The following is a 20711-nucleotide window of genomic DNA, read 5'->3' as shown; positions in this document are numbered from 1 at the left end:
ACCAGATACGAAATTAATTTTTACAAGTCAATCGAGAAGTACCTCATCAGTGACTATTACAGGCCCAACATCACGCTGGATCCCAGAGGACTGGGAGGGAGGAAGAACAGTATAAAAGCTAATCTGGAAAAAAAAATTTTTTTAAATAAAAAAAAAATTAAAAAAAAAAAAGCTAATCTGGGTCGTGACTCTGAGGAGCAGACTGGGTACCATAATAAGACTATGAAGATGCCGGAAATAAGTAGAGACGGCATCTGAAACGATAAAGGAAACCTCCTGGCATTCCAAGAAAGACAATGACAACGCTGTTAAAGAGTAAAACATCAGGGGCACCTGGGTGGCTCAGTCGGTTAAGTGTCCAACTCTTCATTTCGGCTCAGGTCATGATCTCAGGGTTGTGAGATCGAGCCCCACGTTGAGCTCTGTGCTCAGTGCAGAATCGGCTTGAGATTCTCTCTCTTCCTCTGCTTCTGCCCTTCCCCCTCCTCCCAGGCACGGGCGCAAGCGCTCTTTCTCTAATTAATTAAATCTTAAAAAAAAGTAAAAGTAAAACACCAAAGGAAACACGGTGAGGGGCTCCTGACAGCTGCACCTGATTTAGAAAGGAGAACAGGGTAGGACCTTCTTGCTGTCGGGGAGGCAAGTGCGCCAAAGCTTATGTTGTGGGGACCGCAGGGTGCCCAGCCCAGCTAGAAGAGAGGGTGTGCATTGGGGTCCCATGGGACATTGGGTATGATTCAGAAGCCAGGCAGAGTGGCTTGGACTCAAGACACGGGTGGGTTGTTTCCAACTCTGGTTGTACACTAGAATCACCTGGAGTTTTCCAACTCCAGGATGTTGCTTTATTTCCCTCCATCTCACTCATGTTCTCCAAATTTCTTCATTTGTTTTCATGTATGTCATCTGTCCACTGTTACTAAGGAAGCTCCTCCTGGCCAGAGTTCCTGTCTCGTATATTACAAGCCTCAGTGCCTGACTCGTTAACTGTTTCCTGAATTAATTATGCTGCCCCCAGAATCATCTTCTAAATCATATTTGAGACCCTTTCCCATGCTCCCCACCCCCCAAAGTTCTCCATGGCTCCCTGCTTCTTTACTGAATAAAGTTAAAACATCTTGGCACAGTATCCCGGCTCTCTCGGCTTGTTCCCATCACCTTTCTGTGCTTCCTGTTGTCTGTGTGTTCTGCCTGGACCTTGGCTGTTCCTGGAACCAGTCCAGCCATTCCTGGAATGCTTAGTTTCTGCTGGTTTCCCAACACTAACAGGAGTGCCAGGTTTCACACACAGCACTCTGTAGGCCGTCTCCCCTGCCCGCCCTGGGGATCCCTCCAACCTGGGCTTCTCCAGCCCCAGCAATGCCTTCAGCCTCCTGGTGTGTCTTTGATGGCCTTCCTGCCCTCCCTGAGATGGGCTAGGATCCCAGCTTCCTGTGGCCTGTCTCCCACCATTGGGTGGCACCACGGTTCTTTGCTCGTCTAGGTGTGTGAGCCCAGGCCAACCCATGTAGACGTATTATAGAAGGGGATTAAAATTTAGCAGATCCGTGACTCGGGGGGTGGGGGTTTGAGGGGTCTCTGGTGGCTGGGGACATCTCCCCTTTGTTGTGTGTTTTACAAGTGGATCCTCCTGGGTACACCGCTTGTACTTCCTTCACATGCTTTTTATTAACCCCCTGCAGACACGTGTCTATATGCATGTCAGGATAGGTTAAGTAGGGCTTCCATCCCTAGGAACTCTCATGCGTAGATCATAAGTCTCTGATTAAATTCTTCTCTCAAATCCTTAGCTCTAATAAGAGTGAGAGACCTATAATAAGCATTATAATATCTAGTATTTATCAAGTCTTGAGACCTGTTTTTGTTTTAGGCATTTAACGTGTGCTACAATATTAATCCTTACAGCTGTATTAGAAGAGAACCCCGTAGGGACTGTGTCATGTTCCAAAGCAAGGACTCAAGCCACACAGGCTGGATTTGAATCTTGGCTCTGGGCCAAGAATCTTGGGCCAGGCTCCCTCTCAAAGTTCTAGAGAAGAAACTTCCCTTGCCTCTTGTGGCCTCCAGGACGACAAACCATCCCTGGTGTATCTTCGCCCGTAGACACATCGGTTTGGCATATGGCTGTCTTCTGCCTGTATGTCTCTGGGTCTGTGTCCAAATTTCCCTCTTCCTATAACACCAGTCATATGGAACTCTGGGCTCACCCTAAAGCAGTACGATCTCATCTTTACTCGATGACATCTGCAAAGACCCTATTCTCCAATAAGATCACAACCACAGGTTCTAAGTGGACAGAGATTGGGAGGCAGCGGGCGGGGGGTGGGGGTGGGAGGTGGGGGGACCCTGTGCAACCTGTTACAGATGGCAATCAAGGTGACGTCTGGTTTGAAGCCTGTGCAGTTTAGAGGAAGATGGTGCTCACGACTGAGAAGAGAAAAACTCAGGGACAACAGAGGTGGAGGGCAGGATGGGGAAGAAGTGAATGAAGTAGGGCAGTTGAGAGCTCTGGGTTGAACTTGTCAAGTGTGAGCAGCCCATCAGATGGTCAGCTAAGGAGCTGCAGCGGAAGGAACCGTGGACGTCCTAGGTGAGGAGACCGTGAGGAGGCCACAGGGCCGTCTGCTGCCCTGGGCTGGGGTGGCAGCTGCTGCAGTGAGGGCGGGGGAAAGCCGAGTACAGGTGGCAGGTGCAGAGAGGACTGGCACAGGGTGAGGGACAGGGAGAAACTCGAGACGGATTTCGGAAGCCTCTGCTGCAAATAATAATTATGAGACATAAACTGGGCAAAGGATATAAAACAACCAGCTCATCACCAAAGACATGCCCAAGGCTACTAAAGAATTAATAAGATGTTTAACCTCACCTGTAATCAAGAATCAAAGAAATGAGGGGGTGGAGGGATGGGTGAGCCTGGTGCTGGGTATTAAGGAGGGCACGGATTGCATGGAGCACTGGGTGTGGTGCATCAACAATGAATTTCGGAACACTGAAAAAAAATAAAATAATTTAAAAAAAAAAAAAGAATCAGAGAAATGTGTATCACTGGGCTTAGGACACAGACTCCAGAATCAGATAGACTTCAGACAAATTCCATCAGTGCCTGGGCAGATCCGTCCCCTCCGTAAGCTCTGTTTTATCACCTGCAAAACTGAAGGGCAGCCCCTAGCTCATCCAGGTGGTGTGAGGATGAAGTGAGCTAACCCACATACGTGGCTCAGAGTGACGGCTAGTACCACGGCAAGGCACCGCTTCTTTACCCAGCTGGAAACTGGTTTATTCTTTTTTAATATTTTATTTATTTACTTGACAGAGAGAGAGGGAGAGTGCACAAGCAGGGGGAGCGGCAGGCTCAGGGAGAGGGAGAAGCAGAGTCCCCACTGAGCAGGGAGCCTGATGCGGGGCTCCATCCTAGGACCCCAGGATCATGACCTGAGCCGAAGGCAGATGCTTAACCAACTGAGCCACCCAGGTGACCCACTTTTTTTTTTTTTTTTTTTTAAGGAAGCTCAATGCCCAACATGGGGCTCCAACTCACAACCCTGAGATCAAGAGTCACACGCTGTATAGACTGAGCCAGCCAGGTGCCCCCTGGAAACTGTTTTTTAAATGCATGTCCCTGTGGGCACCTGGGTGGCTTAGTCGGTTAAGCGTCTGCCTTCCAGTTAGCATCTGTCCGCAGCGAATCTGCCTCTCCCTCTGCCCCCTCCCTCCCTCAGCCCCTCTCCTTGCTTGTGCTCTCAAATAATAAATAGTCTTAAAAAATAAATAGTCTTTAAAAATAATAATAAAATAGGGGTGCCTGGGTAACTCAGTGGGTTAAAGCCTCTACCTTCAACTCAGGTCATGATCTCAGGGTCCTGGGATCGAGCCCCGCATTGGGCTCTCTGCTCAGCGGGGAGCCTGCTTCCTTCCCTCTCTCTCTGCCTGCCTCTCTGCCTACTTGTGATCTCTCTCTCTCTCTCTCTCTCTCTCTGTGTGTGTCAAATAAATACATAAAATCTTTTAAAAAAAATAATAATAATAAAATAAATACATGTCCACACTGCTACTGCAGGAGCCCAGGAACCAGAGGAACAAGGCGGCTCTTAGAGAGACCTCAGAAAACTCAGGGAAGCAACATTTATAAAGAGAAGAATCTATCATTTATATCAAATCTATGAAAAAAAAAAAAAGATCCATGGACAAGAAAAGGGTGAAGGCGGGGGGAAGAAATACGAAGAACAAGAAGTAAAACATTCAAAAAGAATGAAAACATTCAAAAAGAAAAGACACATTTGCTTTTTCTGTGGAGTTGAAGTCAATGAAACTTCCCACCAAGCAGAACAAAACAGCAGAGTGATTATAAAACAGAGAAGAGAGGAAAATGAGTGGCTCATTCGGGAAGCCCAAGAGCTCACTAAAAAGATTAACTGAGAGAGAGAGAGAGGGTGGAGGACAGGTGGGGGGAACTACTGAAGAAACCCGAAGATAACGCTGACCAGAACTTAAGGATACTGGTTTCCAAATCAAAATATTGCAAAATAGATTCATTTAGAAATATGGGGAAAATTTCTCAAGAAACAGACAAAAGTGGTTACTTTTGGGAAAGAGACAGGGCTGTGCGAGGCACGGGAGGAGAGTGTTGTGGTTTTGTTTGTTTTTTTTTTTTCTTTATAAGCCTTTTATTAACATCGGTTCTTTCTAGATGTGTGGATTGATGGCCCTGAGAAAAGAAAGTGATTCAAAAACTCAAGTACATTTAAATGAGCAACAAGTCATTAGCTAGAAATATCCCAGTTGTTGGGGCGCCTGGGTGGCTCAATGGGTTAAGCCGCTGCCTTCAACTTAGGTCATGATCTCAGGGTCCTGGGATCGAGCCCCGCATTGGGCTCTCTGCTCAGCGGGGAGCCTGCTTCCTTCTCTCTCTCTCTGCCTGCCTCTCTGCCTGCTTGTGATCTCTCTCTGTCAAATAAATAAATAAAATCTTTAAAAAAAAAAAATATCCTGGTTGTGCGAGCAGTTAAGTGCATTTCAATTACACCTGGATAAAAATGAAAACAGATATGGCCAGTTCTTGGGAGGGGAACCTTAAAAGCACCAAGATAACAAGAAAACATGTGGGAAATACTAAATTGAAAGAACGTGTTTTTAAACGTTATGTATGGTATGATCCCATTATTTTTAACTTATACATGAACAAAGAAATTCGTCCAAGATCCAAATGTACCCAAGCATCCAAGATGGCGCTGCCGAGAAGGTGGGACGAGTCTGTACAGGGAAGATAATCAGCTGTAGGAGGCAAAGGATGCTCAGTAGTAAGGGGGCCACATCCTGAAGGAAAGCTGCTCCAAACCATACTGCATGTTTGCTCACTTAGGTCAATTCAAAATTCCACATGTGTACTCCACGCACGACCCTTGACAGGACATAACAGTAGTCAAAATGTACTGGGCATTTACTACGTGCTGATCACCACACTAAGTGCTTAAGGTATTTTGACTCGTTTCACAGACACGACAACCCTATAGAGGAGACAGTACTGTTTGGCAGACAAGGACGCTGAGGCTTACGAAATCTAGGCTCCCCCAACGAGTGAGGAGAGAAACCAGGCTCAAACCCAAGGTGTCTCCAGAGCTCATTGTAACACCAAGCACAGGCCCTCTAGAGAAAAGGCCCCGCCCCGCAGTGCCCAACGCCCCCTGCCCTTGGCTCACCCCAAGCCACTGACAGTTTGAGACATTTCCTGGCATGGCTACATCCTGAGAAGTTCATTGTAATTAAATCATGGGGAAATTTTCAAAGTGCTTCAGAGATGTAATGAGTTTACATTCAATTAATTCCTCCCTTCATTGGAAGAATCGGGAAGATGGATTTTCTTAGACTCAGAAGATTTCTCATTGCCTATTTTGAGATTTCATCCTGGTGTTCCAGGGCTGTCCATCAGGGCACACAGATGGTCTAGAGAACTTGGGCTGAGCCTAAGGGCAGCCAACACCCCAAAAAAAACCTCTAATGCACTCACTAGCTCATTCAATGTTTATACGAAAAATATTTTTGAGGGCCAACTATGTTGGAGTTCCTGTACTAGGGACCAAGTCCCAGCGGTGAAAAAGACAGCCCCTGGCTTCCAGATGCTTCCAGTTTGGGAATCAGAGAAGAGAAATGAACAAGCATTCAGGATCTGGAGAGAAGTCCTAGAGAGAATAAGCAGAGAGCTTCAAAGCCTTTCCGGGAAATCCCACCTCAGGGGACAGTAGATGAAGACAGGGAATATGAGATGCTCAGTTGATATGGAGCAAAGTTCCCAATGACAAGGATATGGATGGGATCAGGCTCCCAGAGAGAAAGGGTAGGCAAACCCTCAGGACTTGGGAAACGACATCCATAATGACAAGACTGAGTTCAAATAAATGCGAGGTTAAGTTCTCCCTTGACCTGTTAGCAATGATCTACCTCCCAACTCAACCTGCCCAGGACCATGAGCACTTCTATTCCAAACCAGCAGGATGCTGGCTCTCTCCAACAGGGAGGGGCTCACCCTCTCCAGGGGCTGCATAAGATGAGGTCCTACTGTGGGTGCTCCACAATGATTCATGAAACAGAGCAAGGGAATATGAAAATATTTAGGCACAGTAAGGCTCTCAAAGGAAGCAGGGGTGGGTGTGTGGATAGGACCCATTCTTCCCCTTCTATCCATCCATCCATCCATCCATCCATCCATCCATCTACCATGCTAGACTTCATGTTGTAACTCTGTCTGCCAGAACAACAGTCCCACGAGAGCAGGAACCTGAGGTTGCTTTGTTTACTGTGTATCCTCAGCGCTGGGCACACCTTGTGGGGGGGTTGCCTTGTGGGGACTGAGGCTCCCTTCTTTTCTGCGCTGCCCCATGCATCCCATGGACAGATCACACAAAGAAGTCTAGCATGGAAGGTAGCACTCCCTTCATCTATTATGTGCAAAAAAGAAAGCCTACAGAGCCTGGGTTATTATGAGGGTCAGATGAGGTAATGGATGGGAAAAAGCTTTGAAAAATATGAAGCAATAAACCACTGTCACATAATAATATTTAGGACTCAGGAGCCCATAAGATAAGTGTTCCCTGCAGTCAGCTCAGGGACAAACCCCACCCCACAGATCTCTTCATGCATAATTACAGAGTGTTCTGCAAATTCAGATAGGTAATCTACTTAGAGCGGATGCACAGGCAATGATTCTTTGCCCCTTCCTCCAGCCTTAAATACAATACTAATCTATTTTCCCCTTGCTTATTCATTTTTAACAGATAGGGTTTTCACCCACCTCACCCCTCTAAGAACAAGGAACTCACTTAGCCCCAGGGCTGTTGTGGTTAATTTCTTACAAGAAGATCAGGGCTTCAGAAATGAAGAGGTTTCCAAAGAAACGCTACCAAAAAAAAAAAAAAAAGAAAAAAAAGAAAAGAAAAGAAAGAAGTAAAAGAAAAGAAAAAAGAAATCTGTGCAAGGTTAAGGATGAAGCCTTGCTTTCCTTCTCTGCCTTGTCAAATGCACAGTTCTCATGGAGCTCGCTCTCCATCCGGCCTGATGGTTCTATTCCAATTGCTGTTTGGCGAAGACTGCAGAAACAGCTCATCATGGCCCTGAGCCAAAATCAAATGTGGGATTAAAAGCCAGGGCACCATGACAGCAAAGATCAGTGTCCACTAGCAAGCTATTAAGGCGACTGTCTCCCTGGTATTTTGTTCTCCCTTCGCTCTGGAGGGCACAAAGGCAGTAAGCATTCACGCCCTCATTTTTCCTTCCACTCTGTGCACAAGGTAGGAGGAGAAGGATTTCAGTCTCGGTGGAGCCAGGAGAGGCCTGGAGGTTACAGGACTTGCGGCTAATCACTGGGATTGCTGATCACTGGGATTGTAAACAGGTCGGCCAGAAATGCAACCCAGGGCTCCCACCTCGAATTCTGAGCCCAGCGCTCTCTATAAGTGCACAGGATCGGAGCTCTGCGCCCTGGCCTCCACTGCCCAGAGAGGGCCCCTCTCACCCAGGAAAGCAGAGGTGTTACATAGGTGCTCCTGGGGTCCCATTCCTTGGGGTAGGAAGCATCAGGGAGGGAGAGCCTGAGGCTGACACACCTCCAGCCCTGGGAGAAGGCAGCAGTGAGGACCCTCAGCCTCTGATCATAGCTTCTCTGGTCTCCACTACTCACCCCTCCCCATGGGGGGCAAGGAGAGGCATAAATCCATAGTCCAGCACCGTTCAGCTGTTCTGCCCACGCTCCCACCAGAGAAACACTAGGATGGACCTTCTCCCACCACCCTGCCTTCAGCAATGTACTCTTTATATCCTTAAAATATGTTACTAAAATGAGGCAGACACTCCCCTGCAAAGACAGAGTAAGATGGATGCCTGAATTTAAAAGGGAATTTTTTGACCCTTAAAAAAAAAAAAAAAATCAAAGTCATACAGGTTAAGGAAACCAAGCAAGGCTGAAGCACGGAAGGTAAGAACTGGTGTTTCTCCCGGGCCCTTCCAAGTCCACAGTGTGGACACACCTACTCTCAGAAGGTCACGTGTCCCCAAGACAAGTTTCCAGGGAGATCACAGTACTGTTAGCCACAGAAAGTCGCCTCGCCTAATTCCTGCTTCTGGAACAGTGTCCTGAGAAGTCAGCCCACACACCTTCCTCTCGGGAGACCAGAACACACCCAGGACAAAGCCCATGAAGGTTCTGTTTCTCTGCCGCCCACGGAGCACGAATTAAGTGTCCCTGGGTCTTTGGATGTCTTCCCTGAGTGTCTGTTAGCAAACGGAATGAAAACTTAAGAAAGAGACTTTCCTCTCAGCCGGTGCGCATGACGCCCAAAGAGAGGCTGAGGAGCAGGACGGAGAAAACAGGACAAAGGGAGACCCAGCGTTGGGGGCCAGGGACTTCTAGAAATGGCAACAAGAAGGCACCCAACCACAGAAGAGGAATTCTGGTTGACCCTGGGAGGGTAGACTATCAGCAGGCATCACCTCTGCATGCATGGGAGGAGGTAGAGGATGGAGCAGCCATGATATTGTTCAGGCTCTTACCACCAAGAACCTTCGAATCTGGGTGGGCCTTGCAACCTGCTCTGGACAGTCAAACATGATGAGAGATTTCATGTAAGCTTCTGAGTCTAGGTCTCCAAGGCCTTCCGGCTTCCACCTGCACTTACTCACCCATGAGGCACCACGTGGGACAGAGACCCAGAGGACAGGTAGCATCAGGTGCCCATAACTGTGAGGGAAGGCCTCCTCTAGCCTCCAGCGTAGCTGTGCTGCCAGATGGCCCACCTTGTGAGTGACCGACGCAAGACAAGAAGAACCACCCAGCTGAGCCCTGCCAACACAGACACATAAGAAATAACAGACTGTTGTTGACGTAAGTCACTATGTTTTGGGGTGGTTCCTAAGTGGCTCAAGGAGTGTGGGGATGTCTGCTCTATCTTGAAGCATGTGGGCCCCTTTGCTGTGTGCTGACCACCCCAACCTCCATTACACTGACTTTGGCAACAGCATCTCAGGTTTGCTTCAGAGAAAACATCTCTCCCCCTGCCCCATTATTCAACACTTTTAGTCTTTGCTTTTCATCTACCAGGAGGAAGAGGATGTGGGCAGTCGATGTGGGCAGTTGGCCCAGTCCTGGTCAATCAATACAGCACATCCCCATGGCAATGGGATTGGTGTCCAGGGATAAGCACACAACCCAAGTGACTCCCTGCCAAGGAAAGTTAATTCCAAGGCTGTTTAAGCTGGGGAAGGAAGACTCCTCCTCCTTATGAGGAGGTGAGACCGAGGGGATGTCGACTGAGTATCCAAAAGCAGAGCCACACAAGGAAGGAGGAGGCCAGGAAATAGAGAAACCCAGGCCCCAGTGACATCTTCATATCTACAGGGTCTAGAAGGAATATCTGCGGCCAGTTCTATGCCTGGCTTTTTTTTTTTTTTTAAGATTTTACTTATTTATTTGACAGAGATCACAATTTGCAGAAAGGCAGACAGAGAGAGAGGAAGGGAAGCATACTCTCCACTGAGCAGAGAGCCCAATGCAGGGCTCAATCCTAGGACCCTGGGATCATGACCAAAGCCGAAGGCAGATGCTTTAACTCATTGAGCCACCCAGGCACCCCTATGCCTGGTATTTTAAATGCATGGGCCAGTACATTTGTTTTCTTCCTAAGCCAGATCAAACTAGATTTTCCATCATTCATGGCCTCCAAAGCCCTGGTCGAAAACAGAGATGGAGGGATTTATTTTTTCCGCAGACCCTTTGTACCATTTGAATTTCTTGCCAAGTTCATGTTTTACTCCTTCACTCTGAAGGGAACTAGTTAAAGAACAATATAACACAGCTCACTTAAAAGAACAACATATACAAAACGTACACAGGGAAGGTAAATCGATAATAGCATTAGGGCTCAAAGTTCTCTCCACAATGGGTTGTATAGACAAGAGTGCTAATTGCCTGCTCCAGTTCCCATTCTGCCCCCTCCTTCAGGAACAGAATCCCACTGCTCAGTGGGGCACACTGCAGCACAGCTGAAAGACCATGTATCCTAGCCTTCCTGGCAGCAGGATGGAGTCTTCTAATAAGTTCTGGCTGATGAGCTGCAAGTGGACCTGTCAGGCAAGACCTGCAGGGAATCTCCCTCCCACCTACCATCTGGAGGGCAGATGTGATGACCTGAGCTCCAGCAGCTACCTTGGGCCAGAAAGACAAAGGTCTCCCTGTGGAGCAGAAAAAGGAGCCTAGATCCCTGGGGACTCCAGCACAGTCTCTGGATTTCTCCTGCTCGGGAGGAGCCTTTCCTGTTGAAGACACCATGTGCGGGGTCTCAGTTACTCTCAGTCAAAACCAGAGGGAGCAGAAGGACGCATCACCATCAGTATGACTAGCTGTAGGTGTCTGGTTGCCATGGAGACCACCCTGCCACACAGATTCCAAGGTACAAACCCACTCAAATAAGAAAGGCCCAATGTAAACTCCGGTTCCCTGTTTCTGGCAGAGATCCCCTCACTCAATCCATAAGCCAGAAGGTGACAGCAAACTCTCCAACAGCCCCAGGGGGAGTAGTACAGTAGCTGTGATGGGCTTGAACCTCTCTGGCTGCCTGTGCAATCAGAGGGCTGCCGGGTCCTCTCAGTTTTCCAGTGGAACTAGCCTTTGCTCTCTTCTTTCCTAACTTCCCTGCCTCTGTCTGACTGAAGGTGCTAAGGGGTCCGTCCAGGCATCACCTAAAGTAATGTGAGAGCCTCCGATCCACCTCCAATCTGCCTCCGATCTGCCTATCCACGATGGCCTCTCCCTGCACACGCCCTGCGGTTGTGCTCTCTGCTACCATCAGAATGTACTTCCTGAAAGTACAACTCTGGTTCTCTCACCCTCTCAAAAACCTCTAGGGTCTCCCCATCAACCGAGACAACAGAGCTCAGGGGCACCTGAGTTGGTAGAGCGTTTGCCTTTGGCTTCACTCATGATCCCAGCAGTCCTTGAATGGAACCCCATGTCAGGCCCCCTGCTCAGTGGGCAGTCTGCTTCTCCCTCTCCCTCTGCTGCTCCCCCTGCTTGTGCTCTCTCTCTCAGGTAAATAAATAAAATCTTTTTTTTTTAAGATTTTATTTATTTATTTGACAGACAGATCACAAGTAGGCAGAGAGGCAGGCAGAGAGAAGAGGAAGCAGGCTCTCTGCTGAGCAGAGAGCCCGATGCAGGGCTCGATCCCAGGACCCTGAGATCATGAGCTGAGCCAAAGGCAGAGGCTTTGACCCACTGAGCCACCCAGGCACCCCGATAAAATCTTAATTAAAAAAAAACTAGAGAACAGAGCACAGACTCCCTTCCATGCAGCCCCAACCTACCTTCCAGCTATCACCTTCCAACCAAAGCAATCGCCATGCCTTCAACAGCTCTATGTTTTCCACGGCTGTGCTTCCAATACGCTGTGGAATTCATTTCCTTCCCCTGCTCTGTTCCCATCCCAAGCTCTGCCTATTTTTTTCAACCTGAGTTTCATCCCTGAAGAAGTCCTCCCTAATTCCCCAACTAAAAGTAACCTCCGGGCCCTAGGCTTCGCATCACCTTGTGCACGTGACCTTTGCACAACCACATGCTGTCCCTTCTCACGGTGACAGGAACGCAGCCAACCGCCCCTCGAGGGGAAGGCCTGCATCGTGCTTCTTTACAGTCCCCCCCAATGTCTTCCATACAGTAGCCGCTGGCTAACGGGTGGGCGGATTGGCCTGAAGACAGTCCTCTCCCTGCTCCCACCTTCCAAGCAGCCACTCCCCAAGGAAGGAAGAAAATTAATGGTTATTCTGCAAACAGAACACATGCCTGGGCCATCTCTAAAACTGCAGAGGCCCTTCTCAACGCTTGGATGACTGGCTCTTCTCCCTTCTTGCAAGCAAGCCCCCCCCCCCAAAGCAATCATGAACCATCCCATGGAAGGCTTTCCACAAAGCATTTGTGTTAATAACATGTGTCGGGATTTGGTCTTGGCAGGCAGAGGCTAAAGGACAAGACTTAACCAATATTAACTTTGATCCCTTGTACTCAGAGTATCTTGCAAAAGAGCTGACCCTCAGCAAATGCTTTGTAATGTGATTTGTACTAGGATGTCTATGAAAAATGATTGTCGGTGACTTTCTCTTATTTAAATTGTAGCAGAAGACATTTAGCTTGGATAAGTTTCTAACAAGCTAGCTAAACACTCAATTAGGTTACCAAAAAAAAAAAGTGGAACTTGCCTCATAAAAGTCTTGGGGAACAAGCTACACTCCCACCAGCTGTCTGGATTTGGTGAAACATTGCCCTGTCTGATGGCACAGGGTTGCCTGAGCTGACTCCCAGAAGGCCCTGCCAGTACCGAGATTTTTCAGACACAGCGTGCGATCTAATGAGGACTGTGCATCACGCTCAAGTTCTCCAAGCAGCAAGGATCCAGCCCTGCATCCTTCTTCTGCACATGCCAAGGAGCCTGGAGGAAGAGCCCGAGTCCCCAGCTGGCAGCGGGCAGGGTCACCTGACCTACTGGGAAAGGTAGCTCTGAGGACACCTGTCCCCTCCCAACCCAGGATGATGGTAACAAAATCAACCAGCCTTGGGAGCCAAGATGAGAGCCAAGTATGGGCCGGACCACCACAGCAGCCCACGGCAGACAGATCTACAGCTGGAGACCAGAGGAAGCAGCCTCCCCTGCCAGGCTCCCCAATCTGGGTTCCAAGGCTCCCATCCTCCACACCCAGTGCCCCCTCTAACCAGAGCCCCAGCCCCACGCATGGGCTCCGATGGACTCTTAGATACTTGGAACCTCTAAAGAGGGTCTGCTGCTTCCAAACACCAGCGCATCCTTCCTTTCACAGTGGTCCCCATTAGAACAGGGGCCCTCGGAGCAGGCTGTACAAGCAATCCCAATAAGCTCAAGAAACTGAAAGCCTCAGCCCAGCCCCAGAGATTTGGATATATTATTCATCCTGGGTGTGTCTGGGGCACTGGGGCTTTTTAAAATTTTTCCAGATGCTTCTATCACGCTGCCCAAGGGGAGCCACTGCATCAGAACGAAGGGAGTTTCTCCAAAGCCAAAGCGAGAGCTCCTTGGAACTGAACTGCCCAGCACGTGAGGCCAAGTTAGCTCACTCTGCTAGACCACGGATGCTGAGGACAGTTGCCAGCTTGAGGCTGACTGGAGCTGGGAAACCTCGTTTTAGCTCACAATCTCAAATTGTACACTTTTGTCCTTGCCCATCTGTCTTGACACAGTGTGCCTTATGTGACAAGGAGATGGGCCCACATAATTCCCCGTGCTTCCCTGCACAGCCGCCCCTTGAAGATTCTTCAAAGGCCCACCCCAGCAAAGGAGCAACCGTGGCATGGATTTCAAGAGCCAAGGCCAGACCCCCTTGGGGAAAACTCCGTCTGCCCCGCCTTCCCACCCACCGACAAAACCCAGCTCCCCCAGGAAATCACCTGCTCAGGAACACCACACGTTCCAGGAACGTTCTGAGATCACCAGCCTGGGCCCTGCTGTGGCAGAGCTGTGGACACCTGCTCGGGCTGCTGGCGCTGCAGCCAGGCCTCAGAAAACCCCATGATCAACACTAAACCGGGCGTCAGCAAACTTCTGTAAAGGGACACATAGTAAATACTGTAGGCCTTGCAGGCAATATAGCCCTGTTGTGGTTCCTCACTCTGCCGTTACAGTGCACAAGCCACCATAGACAATGCGAACTAACAAGCATGCCTGAGTTCCGATAAATCTCTACTTAGAAAAACAGGCAGCGCACCCACCTCTCCACTGGATCGTAACTTCCTTAAAGACACACACTGTCTCCCAGCACTTGGCCAGGAAGGGAGGAAGGAAGGAAGGACGGACGGACGGACGGAACAGACGGAACAGACGGAAGGGAGGAAGAGAAGGAAGGAAGGAAAGGAAAATGAGAAATCATTTTGAAGGAATACCTAGTATACATTTACCAGGGAGCACTGACTCTTTGGGGCCCTCACATCTGACTTCTGACACTAAATCTCAAAGCCCCCCCCCCTTTTTTTAAAGATTTTACTTATTTATTTGACAGATCACAAGTAAGCAGAGAGGCAGGCAGAGAGAGACAGAGGAGGAAGCAGGCTCCCTGCCGAGCAGAGAGCCCGATGCGGGGCTCGATCCCAGGACCCCGGGATCATGACCTGAGCCGAAGGCAGAGGCTTTAACCCACTGAGCCACCCAGACGCCCCTCAAATCCCCCATTTTTTTTTAATATATATATTTTCAGCATAACAGTATTCATTGTTTTTGCACCACACCCCGTGCTCCATGCAATCCGTGCCCTCCCTAATACCCACCACCTGGTTCCCCCAACCTCCCAACCCCCCCCAGCCGCTTCAAACCCCTCAGATTGTTTTTCAGAGTCCACAGTCTCTCGTGGTTCACCTCCCCTTCCAATTTCCCCCAACTCCTGTCTCCTCTCTAACTCCCCTTGTCCTCCATGCTATTTGTTAGGCCCTTTCTAAGCTGCTCATTTACACCCACTCTCACTTCCCCCTTCATGGGAACAGGGAAGGTTGCCCCAGACCAAGGGGAACAGGTATTCCCCAAGGAGAAAGCCAGGGGATAAGGGGGACACAGGAGTTCCCAGGCCAAGAGAGGGGCGCCCGAGGATGCACAGGGGAAGGCGGGGAAGCTGGGGAATCCAAGCAACCATTCAGGGGCCTCCGGACAGGCCTCAGGCCAGCTCCTTAGCAGAGGAGACAATACACTCCTTCACCCAAACGCTGTGCTATTACTTTCCATCACTGTAGCAGAAGGTAATGTATATCATTGCCTCCCCCACACTATGTCTAATGACACTGGAAATCTGAAGCATGAAATTGAAAAGAAAAAGCACAATACTAATAACAGTGATGGTCCGTGTCCTTCCTGAGTGCTTTCCTCCCCTTTCTCCTCTCTTCCTCCCTCACCTGGCCACCCCTCTTCCTGAAGCAGGGCTTGGCTTTTTTCCAATGTCAGATCAAGGTCAGGAGGCACTGGGAAGGAAGGCCCTCATACTGTGGGCATATGTTGCATCAGAAAAGGGGAGGGCCCGGGGACAGAGCTGCCACCATATTGCCCTTGTCCCCAGAAGAACCACTTCTGTTTGGGGTCCAGGAGCACCGAGTCACAAGTCAGTCCTGTCCCCTGTGGTGTATCCGGCATCTCCTGCCCATGCGTGGCAAGGTTTAAAAACACTCAGTGGAAGAGTGCCTGGGTGGCTCAGTGGGTTAAGCCTCTGCCTTTGGCTCAGGACATGATCTTGGGGTCCTGGGATGGAGCCCCGCATCAGGCTCTCTACTCAGTGGGGAGCCTTCTTCCCCCTCTCTCTCTGCCTGCATCTCTGCCTACTTGTGATCTCTCTGTCAAATAAATAAGTAAAATCTTAAAAAAAAAAAAAAAAAAAAACTCTCAGCGGAGACACATAAGTTTTCCCATTGTAAACTAGCCATCTGAGTCCTTTAAAAATAGAACAATTTGCAGAACACCTGGGAGGCTCATTCAGTGAAGCGTCTGACTCTTGATTTAGGCTCAGGTCATAATCTCAGGGTCATGAGATCGAGCCCTGCATCGGGCTCCACACTGGGCACGGAGCCTGCTTAAGATTCTCTCTCCCTCTCCCTCTGCTGCTTCCTACCCACCTCCCTCCCTAAAAATAATAATAATAATAATAAAAATAAGAAAATGCTCTGTCATTCAAACCTTCAGGGCCCCGACCCCTTGACCATGAGCATGAGCACCCGTGTCTAGCAGCGTCGCTATGCAAGAATCTGGGGTGGCAAAAATGGCAGATGCCCTCATCCACCATGCCAAGAACGTGGAGGGAGGCTGGGAAGAGTCCTGGTTGGAGAAGAGCCTTCCCCATTTTTCTCCACACACCGTGAGACCTGGTAGCTGGTCAAGTGAGACCCCAGGCCAAGTAGCTCCCACTCCAGTCAAACCAACCCTGTATTCCTCCTCACTTCGTGGCTGAAGACCAACCTCAAGGGCAATCTTAACCCTCAAACAAGCCAGCATCACCTCCCGGGTCATGACATCTCTGTGCAAAACCAGACAACCTGCAGAGAACTGCATTGAGGGGGCCCTGGCACTCCTCAGTTCCCCAGATCTTGAAAAGCACATTTAAGAGAGGAGCTCCACTTTGGATAATGACCTTGATATGTCCCAAGTCGTCTGTCCAATCAGCTATGCTGGAATGGGGTGTGTTCTAGGTCCAGGCATGGTTGACATCGCCAGCGGGTCATCCTGGGGCCCTCCATTCCTCTCGGCCTCATAAAGAGGAAAGTCATGGCTCAGAGAAACAGAGAGCAACGCTCCTGGCAGGAGCCCCTTGGAGCCCGTCTGCGTGATCCTCTGAATGCCGTGTCATGTTACACTGGCGGGGGCCCGGCCCATTTCAATGTTGTCCAAAAGATCTCACACTGAAAAACATCTCCATTAGGACATACCAGGCCTCCCTACCTTTCAGGCAGGAAGACAGAGAAAAGGTATCAAGCAATGACGGCACCAGTCCAGGATCTGTGGGGAAAGGAACATGAAAGCTAGGATTTCTGAAGACCTCCTTCAACGGCTGCTCCCCACACCCGGCTCTTCTCTCTCTACTGTTCACACTGCAATAAACCTTTCCAGTGGATCCACCTGAAATCTCCTCCCTGAATCCCTCACACTACAATATGGGTCCATTCTGCATATCCATTTCTCTACAGAAATGGAGAACAGCTGGTCACCGGCATCCCTCCAGACTCCAAGGCCATCACAGAAGAGCATCATTAACTTCCAACAGGGAGCCAGTTATTTGGAGAAAATATTATTCACCATGTGCTGCATAAAAACAGATTCAGCCAAAACCTCCTTAAGAAGTTCAGGTCTTTCGTAAGAACCCGGCTCCCTATGGGATTAAATAATAGATATGAAATTGCCTCTTTGTGCCTACAAGTACGCTTCTTGATTGGTAGTCTGTCTCTCTCTTCTGCAGGTTGCTGGTCCTATTTATGCCACACAAGAGTTTCTTCCTTGAGAGAGAACATACACTGATTTCTAGTTAATATAAGCCTTGCCAAAAAAAGACATCAAAACCAGAGCAAAGAAAATTAAAACGGTGACCCTGGATGTCCTGACCTCTTCAAATTCATCTAAACATTTATCTTTTGGGACAGTGACTCAGATAAAAAGACATTCAATGGCATGGTTAAATTTGCCACAAAACAGGTTGAGTAGGTGAACCAAAACTAACCACAATGCTTCGCAATCACCTCACAAGCAAAGGACACATGCTAGTAAGAGCTGGAACCTGCCCCTTCAACCATGTAGGACCAAGAAGCCCTCCACGAACCATCAAGGCCAATGTCAGTTCTCAGCAGTCAGCTGAGCTCCAGGAAAACTAAGGAGCTTGCCCAAGGTCACACGGCTCAATGCTGGCAGCCCCTGACTTCTCATCTGGGTTCGGGCCTCACTCTGCCCCTCTCTAGCAATTTTCGATTCTGGATAAGTCACTTACTCTCTCTGGATTTGTTTCCTGCTGGTAAATGGAGGCAACTGGACCGGACCTCAGCTGGGAGGCACCGTGGTTTACAAGTGTTTACAAGTCAGACTGTGTGTTCAAATCCGGACTGAGCTTATCTTGGGATCAGAATGATTTATTTACACTCCCTGTGCCTGACCCCTGCTCTGTAAAGTGGGGTAAATAACTGTCCTGCTCTGTGCCTCACACAGCCATTACAAAAATTCAATTAGATGGTCTTCGAAAAGTGCTCAGTAGAGCACCTTGTAAAAAGTAAAGGTGCGATAAATATTAGCTATTATAATGGCCTAAAATCTTCTCCTGCTTTAAGACTCTAGGTTTCATTTTCTGCCTTTTTTTCTCCCCTCCAGTGGTAACATTTCTTCCCATGAAGTTCACACCTCAGGCAAAAATCAAGGGCAGACATGGGTACCGAGAAGAACAAGACAATGATTATTAAAGACTTCAAGACTAATTTAAGGAGTCAGGAGGAAAAGAAAAAAAAAATGCAAATGGATTCTATGAGGAGTCATTTAAGGAGAAGTGATTAATGCTTCCAAGGCCCCGCTAACAAGAAAAAAACCACCTGTGAAATATCCTGCTAAGCACGTTTAAAATGCCATGTCCTTCGTCTTAGGGCTCTTCTTTCTCGGCACACGATTATATATGGTAGAGATGCGTCACTCCAGGATTACAGCAGAGACGTATTTCAGCGACACATGACACAGACATAAATGTATACACAGCCGCCCATGAAAACGTGGACCATCAGCGCCAGGTATGATGGATCCCAGGCAACTGGCTGATGGCTAATTTTCCCTTTATTTATTTTTTTTTTTAAAGATTTTATATACTTGTTAGAGACAAAGAGAGCACGCACAGCAGGGAGGGGCAGACGGAGAGGGAGAAGCAGAGCTCCTGCTTAGCAGGGAGCCTGATGTGGGGCTCGCTCAATCCCAGGACCTGAGCAGAAGGCAGACGCTTACCAACGGAGCCACCCAGGCGCCCCGCTAGTTTTCCCCTTTCAAGGTATTTATTCAAAGTGTCCCGGAGCTGTGTTGAAGGATACCAAGCACTATGGTACGTTTATCCAGGTACTGTGTACGTGCATGATAAAAGTCCTCCAAGGATCTCCTCAGGGCTAACACTGGTGACCTCTGGGAAGCATGGAGGAGAGAGACAGGATGATCTTCTCCTTCTCCTTCTAACTTTAAGTACATCTTTATTTTTACACATTCCAGTCTGTGACTAGAGACGATACAGCAAAATGCTGTAGACCGGGACTTCATGGCACCACCAACACTTCGGTCCAGAAAGTTCTTTGTGGTGGGGGCCATCCTGGGCCTTAGTCATTAGATACCAGTTTTGACAACCAAACATGCCAAATGTCCCCGAGGGGGTAAAACAACCTCCCAGTAGAGAACTACTGTCCGAGCTAACAGAACGGCCATATTCACTATAAATTATTCCACGCTTACGGCTCAGGCCCCCAGGGCTCTGAGAAGCTCTACTGCCTTTTCCTTAGTTGGAGGAAGCATTTATGAGAACTCACTACTCGTCACCAAAGCCACTGAAGTTTCCTGTGTTTGAGCCTCAACTGTCTCTCACATTATGCTTTTACTCTGCTCCATGTATCTGCTGACCCTCCAGGAGCTCCTCTTATGGAACTAGCTCAAGGTCAATTTCAGAAAAGTAAATGCTATTTTCTTAAGAAGGAGAAGCAGCAGCAGTGCACACACACACGGGTAATTTTTAGAATCTCTTTTTTTTTAACCAACTACATTAAAAATCAGAAGTAAAACTATTTTGTTTTGGATCCTCATACTTAAATGACCACAATACAGTGGTCTGATGATTTCATCTTAAATGTTTGTTTCATGCTACCGAAGTCATTCTGACATGTCCCAAAGACTACTGTCCTCTGCTTTTGCTTGTTTGTTTCTTGTTTCAGTTCGGTTTTGGGGGTTTTGCTAGGCAAATCTTACAGTGGCTTTTGTCCTCAAAGAACAAAATAGAGGGGTGCCTGGGTGGCTCAGTCGGTTGGGCATCTGCCTTCAGCTCAGTTCATGATCCTGGTTCTCTCTCCACCGACCACTCCCCTGCTTGTGCTCTCTTGCTCTATCTCAAATAAATACAGAAAATCTTATTTAAAAAAAAAAAAAAAAGAGGGTGCCTGGGTAGCTCAGCAGGTTAAAGCCTCTGCCTTCTGCTCAGGTAATGATCTCAGGGTCCTGGAATTGAGCTCCATATCGGGCTCTCTGCTCAGTGGAAGCCTGCTTCCCCCTCTCTCTCTCTGCCTGCCTCTCTGCCTACTTGTGATCTCTCTGTCTGTAAATAAATAAATAAAATCTTAAAAAAAAAAAAAAGGAAAGGAAGGAAGAAAGAAAAGATCAAACTAGAACAGGAGACACAAATGCTTAGTCAAAAGCAGAAAGACAGCACAGAACAGTTTGTCAAACTCTGTATGTATGTAACCTCTCTGAGAATTTTTAAAGACTAGGTACCACCTCACTCCTTTTAAAATTGACATTTAAAAATATTTTCATCCTGAGTTTAAAGAGTTGCAAAAGATGTAATTTCTGGCCTATAAATACTGACTTCTTTAAATGAAACTGTTTGATCGGTCAATTCAATGCATCCACTGGGATCTAAATGGCAGAGGGTTTGGTTCCCACCATTATCCACCGAAAAATCAGTATAAA

The 20711-nt window shown here is 48.3% G+C and overlaps 1 protein-coding gene across 12 annotated transcripts in view; it reads right to left on the bottom strand.

Annotated features, from left to right (window-relative positions):
• Positions 1-20711, bottom strand: part of SLC39A11 (solute carrier family 39 member 11) — a 320940-nt gene that overhangs the window by 289787 nt on the left and 10442 nt on the right. For 5 of the 12 annotated variants that reach the window (XM_045085981.1, XM_045085980.1, XM_045085987.1 and 2 more), the window contains exon 4: positions 9166-9325. The exons of 6 other annotated variants lie outside the window; for them this stretch is intronic. In XM_045085981.1, coding sequence (XP_044941916.1) covers positions 9166-9325 — 160 coding nt within the window. Of the gene's footprint in view, positions 1-9165; positions 9326-16970; positions 17028-20711 lie in introns of all 12 variants that reach the window. One more of the 12 variants, XM_045085985.1, reaches the window with a different exon arrangement.

This window comes from Mustela putorius, unplaced genomic scaffold (assembly GCF_011764305.1).
Source record: "Mustela putorius furo isolate JIRA1106 unplaced genomic scaffold, ASM1176430v1.1 tig00000873_pilon_pilon_pilon, whole genome shotgun sequence".
NCBI classification, from domain to species: domain Eukaryota; kingdom Metazoa; phylum Chordata; class Mammalia; order Carnivora; family Mustelidae; genus Mustela; species Mustela putorius.
The sequence above is the reverse complement of the archived record's forward strand: the minus strand, read 5'-3'. Positions and strand labels throughout refer to the sequence as shown.